This window comes from Passer domesticus, chromosome 7 (assembly GCF_036417665.1).
Source record: "Passer domesticus isolate bPasDom1 chromosome 7, bPasDom1.hap1, whole genome shotgun sequence".
NCBI lineage: Eukaryota > Metazoa > Chordata > Aves > Passeriformes > Passeridae > Passer > Passer domesticus.
In genome coordinates this window covers 59,058,250-59,071,702 of record NC_087480.1, presented here as the reverse complement: position 1 = coordinate 59,071,702, position 13,453 = coordinate 59,058,250, and the positions used below count along the sequence as shown (strand labels likewise).

At 42.0% G+C, this 13,453-nt stretch overlaps 1 protein-coding gene and 1 long non-coding RNA gene across 4 annotated transcripts in view; one reads left to right on the top strand and one right to left on the bottom strand.

The window, feature by feature from the left end:
* Window positions 1-13,453, bottom strand: part of LOC135305414 (uncharacterized) — a 161,418-nt gene that overhangs the window by 147,839 nt on the left and 126 nt on the right. The gene's annotated exons all lie outside the window — the stretch shown is intronic.
* On the top strand, window positions 5,543-12,309 carry LOC135305404 (CARD- and ANK-domain containing inflammasome adapter protein-like). Of its 2 annotated transcripts, none has more exons than XM_064428979.1 (2): window positions 5,543-5,742; window positions 7,828-12,309. In XM_064428979.1, exon 2 carries the CDS (start codon window positions 9,454-9,456, stop codon window positions 11,719-11,721), a length of 2,268 nt encoding a protein of 755 aa, XP_064285049.1. In that variant the 5' UTR covers window positions 5,543-5,742; window positions 7,828-9,453; the 3' UTR covers window positions 11,722-12,309. The 2 variants fall into 2 exon arrangements, with proteins under 2 accessions (XP_064285049.1, XP_064285048.1); XM_064428978.1 differs by having other exon boundaries at window positions 6,333-12,309.

The following is a 13,453-nucleotide window of genomic DNA, read 5'->3' as shown; positions in this document are numbered from 1 at the left end:
GCTCCCATTATCCCCTTTTTAACACACTGCCCATCAGTCCAGGAAAGCACTGCCACCCCTCTCACCCCTTCCTGCCTCTCCAGGAGAGTCTCACTCTGCTGGCAGTCGTGATCTACGGCAACTAAGAAGAAATAAAACTCCTTGTCCTTACACCTGTACAGAAACAGGAACAAGCAAGACCTCGCCATTAACACGCAATAATAAACCCAGATTCCTCCGTGTTTCTGGGGTTCAGCTGGTACCACACCAGCCAAGAGCACAATCAGCAATGAATTTGAGTTCTAATTCCAGCTACAGTACATGAGGAGCTCCTTTATAGGTGCACACACAATTTTCCATAACTGCTGATTGAGATCTGCAGTGTAGAAATAGTGAGCTTAATTCTCCTTTTCCCAGGCAGGCCAGGTCTTGGCTTAAAAAACAAAGCTGAAAAGCCCCAAACCAAACAACTTGGTCTTGGTCTAAATCCTCCCTCTGCTTGGATCTTCAAAATGATACTGACTTCACAGAGATCTACTCTCTGATTTAAATTTCTCTATGAGCCTATGAGTTCAAAAAGAAAGGTTTCATAAGTACAGGTTCAAAGCAAACAGACTCTCCATGTAGTAAAAATTACCACTTTTGCCTTGCAACTAAAAATGATCATTAAACAATGATGCTCCAAAAATCCATGGAAGGCTCTTCAAATTCATGAGAAGAGTCAGAATAAAAGCAGAGCTCTCAATTACTGAGAATTTTTAATGGCTTTCTATTTCTTTCATGCACATCCATCAGTATTTCATAGTCCAAAGCCTGTCCCATATGAACAATGACATATTAAAATGTATTTTGATTTATTTATCATACTAGGTTAAACTATGTTTAAACATTGCTGGTTCTAGTTCTAAAATGGGAGTATTAAGATTCACCACATTACCAAAAACCTAAATCTAAGATTCTTCAAGTCCATTTGGCTAATATATCTTGCCATGTCTGACATTACGAGCCTCATCCTAATCTGGAATTTAGCTTTTATTTGATACTTTATGTTCTAAGATTCCTTCCTTAAATCCAAATCTTTAATTTAAGCCAGCTGTTCCACAATAACTCAGCATGTGTGGGATTTTCCCACTAGATGAAAATGATAAGCAGGATTTTTTTTTTATTTTTAAAGACATTATGAGCCCATTGAGAGATGGCTCCTTTTAAATAAAGGCAAAAAAATTGTCACAGTTGCTTCAGCCATGTAATGTGAAAATGATCTCGTGCAACACAGCTGGGTTTGTTGCTGGTATTGCATTGGCCACGTTATGGGTCAATGTACAAAGTTATGTTGGCTTTTTTAGCTTTCCATTTTGACTGACCTGTGCACTTTGTTTCATGTTGATAATTAATACATGGATATTAACACAACAATATAATATTCTAAATAGGCATTTTTATTCAAATTGCAGCATACACTGAAGACTGTGTTCATAAGGGAGGGTGTTGAAGTGCACATCTGTAACACAGAATGCCACTGGTGTATTATTAAAATACAGACAGCTTTGGCATTGAAATATATTGTTTGTCAATACCATTTTCATCACAAGAAAATGGCAAATGGCCTTTAGAAGAAAAAAAGCACTGTCATACCAGAGTCAATGGCAGGTAAAGGGTTAAAATCAACACAGGATTTGAGAGCAACAGAACTTGTTTTCCTGCAAACTCCTTCTATGGTGTGATCCAGGGGAAGGTCCAACTCGAGTGCTGGATGTTCATACAGGATTTCCTATGACTAATGCTGTCAGCATTCAAGACTTTTGATTTAAAATGTGGGTGTTATACACAGATAGGAAATTTACCATTTACAATTTCGTATTCAAAAATGAATGGAAATTACTCTGATTTTCAGATTCATTTTCTGTACGTGGAATGATAGCACAAAATAAGGAAGTCACTGAGTGGCATATGCTGGGAGTGCCTGCCAAGCTTTTACACAAATCTTTTATATTTGGATGGGATTCACAGGTAGCTTGTACAGGAAGGCCTTTTCCTTCCTTATTTTTCAAAGCTTTGCTGGATGGAAATGATGCCAGTGAGTAAAAGGGAAGGGGGAACAAACCACCACCTTGGTTTTGGTGTCAATTCAAGCAAAACTGAAAGTCACATCTAGATGACATTGATGCATCCTGTTGTAAAATAAACTAACAAAACCAAGCCTAGGGAGCACAAAAGATGTTTTTGATTTGAAGGATTCAGAAACAAAGTAATACAGAAACCAAAGCAAACTGGGAAATGCAAACTTGAGATGTAATCTGTTACAATTAAGTTCAATTTGCCAATATTTCTAGCAAATCTGCCATGGCCATGTACACTTTCCAGCAGGTTTGCTCTGAATTCTGTTGCAAGCTCTGGCTGCTTCAGATAATGTTTAAATAGAGATATTTTATTGAATTAAACATGAAGTCACTGAAAGCACTCGAGCTGTCATTACAATATCCCTTCCATGCACTTCTTAATGTCACATTTATCCCATTTTCATGATGCAATATTAACTTTTAATTGAAACTGAGATTTCCCTGTGTCTTGTGACACAAGGGGAAAAGAAGGTTGATTCCAGCTATTAAAAATCATTATTCTTTCCTTAATCTGGGTCTTCTCAAATCCCTAGTGGGCATATCACTGTTCTGTTATTGAGCCAAGGATTTTGCTTCATTGGGAAGCAAATGATATATAAATACATTTACAGGTAAATTACAATGGGTCTAGATGCCTGTTCAGCATCCACCACATCACCTGACAGGAGTCCCACAAATCTCAGAGATCTCAGTTTAAACCTCAGAGTCTTGTAAACCCAGAACTGCTATTTAGGAAAGGAGAGGAAAAACAACAACAACCAAAAAAATAAAATATCTTTTTTTAAAAGCACAAACAAAAAAAAAAAACTTTTAAAACTCTCTCAAACAGAGTTTCAACTGCTCAGTAAAGGAAACTGAATTTACAAATGAGTGTGTTGAGGTTAGAGGGACAGTGTGGAAGAGACTCAAAAAGGCAATACTCAAAGGATGAAAAGGAAAGTACTGCAGGGACTGTGGAAGACATCAAAAGCTTTAGGAAGGATGCCTGAAGAGATGCAGCTCTTGTAAAGCCTGCTGGTGGAGGTGTGCAGTTCTCTCCAGCTGGACATCAGAACCAAACATTCAAGTTATGGAAGCTATTATTTATTAAATAAAAAGGATGCTGACATGAGTCAAACTTGAGCTTTGTCCACAGAGCAGCTGTGGCACAGGTACCAACCCTGTGTGCTGTGAGAAGAGCCATTCCTAGGGAAAAGAAAATCCATGCTGTGTTTGCATTACTCCTGTGACCAAAACTAGGGTTTTTTTCCCAAAAGCCTCTATATGCAGCAAATAATTCTCTGCCCCCAATGCAGACTAGAGGAATAAAAGACTTAGTTCCAGGCATGGGAATGGAGAACTCTGAAATGAAAGCTCTGGTTCAAATGGGACTGCACATGATCTGCACAGCGATGGAAACTGAGGGGGCAGCCAGGTCATGGCTTTCCCCTGCTGCATGAATCACTCTTTGAATGGAAATTTGAGTAGGAAGACAGAATGGCTTGGGAACAAAGGGAGCTGCTGGAATATCACAGGTGCAGCCCAACACAGAAGGGTGCTTTGGGACATGCCAAGGAAAGCAAACACCATGAATCTGGAGGAGTTGTCAGGACTTTGTGATTTAGGGAGCTCTCCAAATCAACAAGGGTGTTTCTCATGGAATCAAACAGAGCAGAGGACAGCTGAGGTCCTGAGCCAGTGCTCCAATGAATCAGGCCCTCAGTGCTGGAGCTTTATTCAGAACTCAGAAAAGGACAGGAGCTGCTAATGTCCTACTGATGCTGCTGGGAGTCACACTGGCACTCCTCTGAGGCTCCTCTCTGGGGCTGGGTGTGTAACCATATCCTCTGCTGAACTGGAGCTGAGGTGAGGTGCAGGAATCCAGAGCCTGACATACAAGAAGACACTTTCTCCAGGAACCAAAATAGTCAGTGAAAGGCAGAGGATTCAAACACAGGGCAGGGGAAGCTGCCAGAACTGGGAAGGGGAGATGAAAGAATCCACTCTATATCCCTCTGAATGAGAAATACTGTGAGCAAAAGACACCAAATTATAGAACTGAGAACAGACTAAAACACCAACAAGAAAGAAACAATTACATGCCTGTGATTTTCTGCTACAGCAGGAAAGTTAAACTTCATTTTGATGTATAATTAATATAAACCAAATGTGACTAAAAATCCAAGATGATTTTAACCAGTTGATCAGGTTGGAGTACAACTAAATAATAATAAAGGCAAATTGAATAAATAAATAAACAAGCAACTGCTTCCATTTTTTTTCCAGAAGAAGGAAGGAAAAGAACACCAATTTTTAAAAAAATGTGCTTATAAGCTAGCTCCTTGAGTAATTTCAATTGTCTAAAGACTAGGAAAGTGCTATAGATAGAGAGATTTAGTTAGAACAGTGAAGATGTAGTGGTGATAGATTTTTATGGTCACTAAGAAGAAAATGCTGCTTGGTACTGGTGTAATTTCAGAGCAGTTTTCACTAAGTACTCTACCTCTACAAAGCAAATTTGGCCAAAAGGCTTCTCTGGGAGATGACAGCACCACACCCTTCTGGGAGCAATGCTGGGGCTGTGAGGAAGATCCTCACTGTCTTCACCAGTTACAGAACTTCTGTAAAGTATTTTCTTCTCTAACTTTTCATTAACAAAATGCATGCTACTGACTCAAAAACACAAGGGCTTCTTTGGTTTATAATGCAAAAAAATTGCCCATTTTGGAGAAAAACCCTGTCCCTCTCTCCATTTAGTTTTGCTGATCCTTAAAGCTGCTTCAGCACTTAGTAATTCAATACTTTTACATAATTTACATTTATCCTAATGATAGGATAATCATCAGTTAGACAAAAAAAATTGTATTTTTTTTAAACTTTGCATTATGAAATTTGCAGTAGTTAAATATATCATTCATCAAATCAGAACATTTTTTTCTGTTTCTTTCAAACCAACTTTTATTTTATTTATTATGTTCTGAAACAAGAACGTTTCTTTGTTCTTTACCTCTGTGAAGCTAAACTAGCAACTTTTTTTTCCTTCAACCTCCACTATGTAGCTTTTTAGAAAACAACCTGGCAAGTAATGCCATGAAGAACTTTGGAAAAATACTTTCATTATTCAGAACCTGAATGGCACTAAAAATGTTTCCTAAATAGTTTGGTCACTCTTCTTAAATTCACTTCTAAATGCATGATGAACTGGAAAACAGTCCTAATCCTCACTTAGGCTGAGTTATGTATTTGTTAAGCCTCTTTCCTAGAGCTGGATGCAGCCAGCCTGCTCTGCTGGCATTTACAGCCATCAGTGGCACTTTGCAGATGTGCACTGTCCACTCACAGCTACCCTGGCTTGGGAACTTCATGGAAGTACTCATTAATCTTTGGGAAAAAGAACAGTTTGCATTGCATGGGTGCAGTGCTTAATGTGACCTTCATTTGTTTATGCCTGAGGAAACAGCCCTACAGTGCTGAGATAAGACTGTGGCTTGTTTTGGAAATAGAATAAAGTACCTGGGGTATTACAGCAGCTGCTGCATTATTGGTATTTTGAAAGCATCCATGAGCAGTGGACAAATGTGGAAAGCTGTGGCTGCTGCACGTCTCTCCTTCAAGCACTGTGCCTGCCCCAGGCTCCACAGGGGTGGCTCTGTGCTACCAAGAGGTGTGTGGGATGGGATGGGATGGGGTGGGAGCTTAATCAGGCACAGAACACTGTCAGACTGCCCAAATGAGCTGTCCCTGCCCTCAGTGGGCCCTGCTCAGGCCCCTGATCCCTGTTCTGTGTGTGCCACTGGGGATGGCACTTCCCCAGGGAACAGCTCCCATCTGAACACCAGGCAGGAAGGCCCCGAGCCTGCTCCACAGAAATATGACTGACACAAACTCACCACTCGGCACCAAAGCTCCCCTTTGGATTCCCCTCACTTACTGCAGTTCATCTTTAGGCAAAACCAAGCTCTGCACTTTGCCTCTTGCAGACATCCTGTCTGCTCAGCTCTCCCGGTGTTCTAACAAGTGAAGCTCACTGTAATCATCACCACAAACTCTTCCAGCTCTGCTGTTTCTCAATCCAGCTCTGCCTAAATATAGTTCCACCTCAACCAGCTCGGCCACACTCAGATTGCTGGTTATCCAAAGTAGAGCTCTCTTCATGAGCCGTGTTTATTAAGGAAAATGCCTTGATTACCCAGAGATATTTCTGCACCCCTCACGATGTTTAGATAGTGATGCTGGCTGTATGATCTCTGACAGGCTGGTTATTCCACAGCCAGCTCGGCAAGAGCCTCGGTGGAGGAATGGTGACCTCTGCAGGTGCCTCAGTCCCGCAGCCACATCCCCGCACGGGCTCCTTCCACCACGCTCAAGGTGTACTTTGGGTCGCTTTCATCTTTGGGAAATTAAAGTAGAGAAAATTAAATGTATATTTGATGATGACATGGCAACACCAAATCAGCTCGAGAACACGGGCACGCGTTAATTTAAGAAATAAATGTTCATCGCTGAGAAGTCAGAAAACAATACTTCAAAGGACAAAAACTTCAAAGCACCCTATAACTTCAAAGCACTGCACCAACAGTAATAAACACTTAGGACGTGTCTGTGAGGTAGAAAAAAAATTTTCCTTTTCCAATGCTTGTGTAAACAGGGAACAGGGATTAAGGGATTTGCCCAAGGACACAAGTTAGGAGCAAAACTGAGATTGCATGTCAGAAATAACTGACTCAAGTGTCCCAGCTACAGCCAGATTTAAACAGTTCCCTGCACAGACACCTATTCAGCAGAGGCCAGAATTGATATCTTTCCTATCAAGGGCATCACCTGCCCTTCAAACCTACAAATTTAGCAAAGCTCACCATTTTCTTTTCAAAATAACTGAATAAATAGCCTTTTAAAATAATCTAATAATCCAGTCCTTGGATACATGGAGCTAAAGAAGGCAGCAGAAATAAAAGTGATCTGTGAAGTACCTCATGCCCCTGTGACAAAAAATAAATATAAAAGACAACAAAGCAGCCCGAAGATTTGCCCCTTCCTTCTCTCCAATTTACTTGTTTTCTTAGACCTCTGGTAATAATAAATAGTGCCAATTTTATTTTTAATGTGGAGTTTACTGCTGATCTGACATATCTGTGGTCTCATGCACTTAATTAAAAGAGAAGAGGTGTTGAGCCTTAATATTTTTCTCTTCTCTAAAACATTTACATGTCAAATAAAGTGAGTTAGTAAGTGAAAAAGATACAAACAAAAAAGCATGCTTCAAATAGCCAATTTAGAATCTCTTTGTGAAGTCACTGTTGGAACAAAGGCTTAATTCTAAAAGTGGCTAAAATAATAATTTAAAAATAAGGGCTTTTAAAGCATAATTTCTTAAATCTATACAACAAGCTTCCAAAACTTTCTTGCCAAATATGATTCTTGTTTTAAGACAGAATTTCCTCATAAGTCACATATTTACAATGAGAAATTTTAAAAAAATGCATAATTATATTTTGAGGACTGTGATTTGCATCTCATAACACATCATTTGCTGCTCATTACTTTCCAAAATAAAGTGAAGTGACTCTGAAAGAGGTGCTGCCTGCAAATATTGTTCAAATGTTCCTCCTCAAGGCCAGGGAGGAGAACTGCACCCTTCCATCTCTACTAGGACCTGCTGACCAAGGAAATTCCTGTATTCACAACACTGGGAAATTAGTGCCATACTAATGGAATCTTAAAGAATATCATCTTTTTTTATTCCTTTCAGAAGTTCAAAAAGTTCCTGTGCCATCTAGAATAACTCTGCTCAGCATCCACATGACATTTTCCACTGCCAGAGCTCACAACTTTCCTGTGAAGAATTGTTATCTTTGTTTTGCACAGGAAGAATAATAAGGAAAACATGAAGATCCCATTTCCCCAAACTGAGTGAGGACTGATTCACTCAAGGCACAGAGAGATCCTCAGGACTTGGGTCAGTCAAATCTGAAGACTGAATAATTTGCAGCTTACAGGCTGAGCCAGTGGCAGATTTGGGAACACCATTCAGTCCACATGAAACCATGCTATGAATTAACAATCATTAACTAAATGACAAAAGTTTTGCTATTCTTGGTGTAGTGCCCTTCTTTGCATTTCAGAGGAATTACTGGGCTCTTAAATTGGCTGTCAAATTTGCTGACTTGGTAACTGGCTGGCTTTCAAAATATATATTAAAATTCTTGCCTTTCCCAGCTATTTCTTCAATAAAAGTTTTTTTAAATAGAATAAATTTTGCGATCTTACTTATAAAGTTAAAGTCAACAGCAAAAAATTAAAAATCTTATCAGTCACCTTGTACATACTATTAAAGAAAATACATGCAAAGGGAGCAGGACCCAGCAGAAAGGGCACTGAAATAAGAAACTGATGGCAAAATTTCCCATTTGCTTAAATAAGGTCAAGCTTTTGGCTTTTCAGCTCATTTTACCTCCAGATTTTCCCAAACTCTCTAATCTCAATTTCTCTCTCAATTGGTTTCAAAATGTGTGGATAATTACTATTTTATTTCCTTCCCTTCCACAGGGAATTTAAACACCAATAAGTTAAATTAATTACAGCCAAAGTCCTACATCCATATGGAAGACTACACAGATTTGAAGCTCTAATTATACTTTAAATATTGCACACTGAATCAGATGCCTTGATCCACCTCATGTAAAAGAATTAACTTCCAGACAGACTCTGGGTTAGAGCAGGAATGACAAGCTAAATGGCCTTAAATATACCCCTGACTGGAGTTGTAACTCATATTAGAAAGGCTGGATCACTTTTTATAACCAGCTGCTCATACAGTTTATTTTTATCTAGGCCTTTATGCTTTTACTTCATTACATTACAGGGTTTTCACCTGCATAGCTGGCAGTGTGCACTCTTTCATTTCAGATCATACAAGGTGTGTGATCATGGCAACAGTAACTATGCTGTGAATTTTCTTTTGTCATGTTTAATTGACTGGTCATTTAGGAACCAGCTTGGCCAGAGGAACAGAGAAACTCGACTAACAGCTATCTTCTATTCAAACACCAGATTCACAAAAGCATTTTTTTAATCCCTAATTATGAATTAAAAATCTGGAAGAAGCTTTCCAAGTGAAATATCTTTACATATCACAGACTTTTGTTTTGTTATTAAGCTGTACTCGTTGCTAAGGAAGAACAGAGAAGATCAAAGGACTTTTAACAACCAGAAACTCAAAGGTGAGGGAGTTTTGATTTCTTTAAAGATTTATCACTGATCTACAATGGTTGTTAGTTCATAGTTCTATGAAAAGACTGAAATTATGTGAGCCTGCTTTGCTATTTCCTATTTATTTCCGTCAAACAATACCTCAATTCACTTTTTGATTAGCAACATGATCAGGCATTCAAGCAGCCTGTTTACAAACCCATATGCAATTGAAGTCCTAAGGACCAAAAAAGAAGAACTTGTCCAAGGCATAAATGACCCAGACCAGCTCCTGCACTGGCTGATAGAAAATGGTATTTTTAGCCCAGAAAAAAAGCTGGTGCTGAGTTTCTACAGGACACGAACAGCAAAGAACTCTCGGGTGTTAGACATACTCATTTCTCAAGGTGAACGAGCCTGCAGGCTCTTTTTTTATCCATGTTTAAAGCAAGTGGAGCCAAAACTTTACAGCAAGATAAGAAAATACGTCAGTGAAGTAAATGAAAGCATTGGAGATGCCAGAAGACAGTTGGTTGGGTATTTACTTGAAAAAGATAAAGTGTGGTTTGAAAACAGCAGCGAACAGCACCAGGGGAATAAAGACAGACCTGGGGAGAAAAAGCACAAAGGGGCTATTAAGAAGAAAGGAACAGTAACTCCGCTTTCAAGGGCAACAAAGCCTAGAAAAGATCCTGCTGCTGTTGACATCTTTGCTGCAGTAGCTAAAGGCTCCCTTCCTGAGCTAAAGAAAACACTGAAGGATAATGACCTCAATGTGCTAAACCCCTCCAGTGAAACACTTCTGCACGTGGCAGCTGCTCATGGCCATCTATCCATCATGGCACATTTGCTCAGCAAAGGTGCAAGGACGGCTGTGAAGGACAGGAAAGGGAGAACAGCCCTGCACAGGGCTGCTGAGAAAGGCCATGGAGGTGCAGTCAAGCTGCTTCTCCAAGGTGGTGCTTCCACGCACACTCTGGATAAGGAAGGCAAGACACCACTCCACTGGGCTGCAGAGAACAACCACAGCCACATTCTGAAGATGCTCCTGAAAGAAGAGGCAAGGAGCTGCAGGAATCAGCACACCTTTTTACACATGGCAGCTCTTAGAGATGAGAGCAGCCTGGCCAAAATGCTTTTAGAGGCTGGTGCCTCCACTGAAGCAAGGGATGAGAGAGGACAGACTGCTCTCAGTTATGCTGTGTCTCGGGGATCTGAAAACACTGCAAAAGTACTTCTAGAAGCTGGAGCCACTGTTGATTCCAACACGGTTGAAAGAGCCTTCAACAGCAACCACCCATCCATCTTCAAAATACTCCTGGAATATTCCAAAGATTTGTCTGTTGACATAATGGAGTTAGCTCTTTTCAGAGCTGTAGAGAAGAATCTGCACAGTGTTGTAGCAGCTTTAATTGACAGAGGCACAGATATCAATGCCCACAACAAAAAGCGTTACACTCCTTTGCTGCTGGCCTGTGAAATGGGCAAAGCGGAGTCAGCAGAAGTTCTAATGGACAAAGGAGCAAACTTGGGAATACGGACTCCTGCTGCAGACACAGCTCTGCACCTGGCAGTGCGGGCTGGGGCTGCTTCCATCGCAGGCCTGCTCCTGAGCAAGGGGATGGACACAAACCTCAGGAACCAGGCTGAGGAAACCCCGCTCCACCTGGCTGCCCTCGGGAACCACGGGGCACTCGTTGGCCTCTTAGTCAGCGCTGGGGCCAGAATCAACGCTGTCACCAAGGACTCTGCTACTCCCCTGCACATGGCAAGTCAGAGAGGTCACGCTGATGCTGCCCAGCAGCTGCTGCACCACAAAGCTCCTGTTAATGCTCAGGACAAGCAGGCAAAGTCCCCTTTACATCTGGCTGCTGAGCAGGGACACAAAACACTGGTGGAGATGCTCCTGAAGGCCAGAGCTGATCCCAACGCACAGGACAAGGAGAAGATGACTCCCCTGCACGCTGCAGCTCTGAGGGGACACCTCAGCATCGTGGAAGCGCTGTTGGCTAAGAAAGGGAGAGCTGGAGCTAAGGACATGGATGGATGCACCCCGCTGCACTATGCCACCATGAAAGGAAACGCAGACATCCTAAAAATTCTCCTGGCCTCAGGGAAAAATAAAAACATCAACGACAGAAACGTCTGGAGGAAGACAGCCCTGCACATTGCAGCGGAGTGTGGGCACGGGGAGCTGATAAATGTCCTGCTGAGGCACGGGGCTGCCATCAACGCCTCGGACAGCAGCAGGGACACTGCCCTGCACTGCGCCTGCAGGGCTGGCCACCTCAGCGCTGTCAGTGCCCTCCTCAGCTGGGCTCGGGGGGAAAGGGCAAATTTACTCGCTGTCAACAGCCTCAGAAAGACTCCGCTGCAAGTAGCGGAGTTTAATAAGACAGAAAACCAGGCTCGAATTTTAACGCTGTTGAGAAAGAAAATGTTAATAACAAAATGAAGATGTAAAGGAAAAAACTTTACATTTAAGTGCAGAATTCTCTTTGTTGTAATTTGGATAGTCCTAATGTGGAATATGGTTGAGAATTATGCTTGGGCTGGCAGAATTAGGTTAGCAAAGATGATCTTGGGGAAAAAAGGATCTTAAAGACACTGTTAAACTTTTAAGTACTCATTAGTCTTCTGGTTCTCTCATGAATCACATATTTGGGATCTATTTAAAATGCTCTTGCCTTATAAACATTGTGTTTGAACTCTTTTAGTATAAATCAATACAAAGACAGAAAATACCTTTTCATATATCTGTGAGTATTAGCCTGTATGGATAGCTTAGTTAGGCATTGTTCGGCAAAATCACAAGTTAAAAAAACATCTATCATCAATAGGAAGATGTCTGTATTTCCTCAAGGTATTTCTGAGACTACAACAATAATTAACAATTATTTTTCTTTCTATCTTTTGTCATACCATTGTCTAGATTTTGCATTTTTAAATAGAGAGAACAAAAACCATCACATTTGCCGTTTATTAATTTCACTTTTATTCCAGAACAAAGACAAAAGATGTAGAATAAAAAGGTTGCAACAAAGTTTCTTGGTTCAAAACATCTGTATTGAGATGACAACAAAAATATAAACAGAAACACTCTGAATCAACTGAAAGTTCTCGGGGGTTATTTCCCTAATAATGATAATCAGCCCTTATACTTCCCTTCAGATTACAAGCCAAGTTACCACAAACACTCAAACACCTTTTGAGAAACGAAACACAGATTTAAGAATGCATGAGACTAAAGCTGATTTTTGTTATTGGTAAAACACCACTTTAACCTGACCCCTGCAATGCCTGGTGAAGGAACAGACATGCCCATGAACTTGAAGGACATAGGGGCACAGAGCCTGAGTGTGCTCAGAGGATCACAGAACCATTTAAAATGGAAAAGACCTCCAAGACCATCCAGTCCAACCTGTGAGCAGTCAGTCAGCTAGAGCACTGACTACCATGTCCAGTCTTCTACACCTCCAGGGATGGGGACCCCACCACCAACCTGGGCAGGGTGTTTTATGTTTAATCACCTCTTCTGTGAAGAATTTTTTTCCTAATATCCAATCTAAACCTCCCCTGGTGCGACCTGAGGCCTTTTCCTCTTGTTCTGTCCCTTGTTCCTGGGAGCTGAGCCGTTCCCACACGGCTCACCCTCCTGACAGGGAGATGTGGAGAGAGAAAAGGTCCCCCCTGAGTCTCCTTTTCTCCAGGCTGAGCCCCCGAGCCACTCCTCACACTTGTGCTGGGACCCTTTCCTTCCAGCTCTGGACACCTCCAGCCCCTCCATGTCCTCCTTGCAGTGAGGGGCCCAGACCCGCACACACCTCTGAGGGTGCCCCTCACCAGTGCGTGCTCCAGCTCCATCGCCGCCTCCCGCACTCCCCTCAGGCCCTGCCTGACTGTCACCCCTTTCCCCTTCGCTCTTAGCCCAGCCTCAGCGGCGACCATGTCCCCTCAGACCGGCTGTGATCCCAGTCCGGCCGTGACCCGCCAGCTCTCGGCCATGTCCCCTCAGTCCGGCCATGTCCCCTCAGCAGCGACCGTGTCCCCTCAGTCCGGCCGTGACCCGTCAGCGGCAGCCATGTACCCTCAGTCCGGCTATGTCCGCTCACTACCAGGCCATGTCCCCTCGATCCAGCCATGTCCCCTCGGTCCGGCCATGCCCCCTCAGTTCCCGACCGTGTCCC

Bases quoted from the DNA above. Each gene is read 5' to 3' on its own strand.
- LOC135305404 (XM_064428979.1), top strand. From the start codon at position 9,454: ATGATCAGGCATTCAAGCAGCCTGTTTACAAACCCATATGCAATTGAA.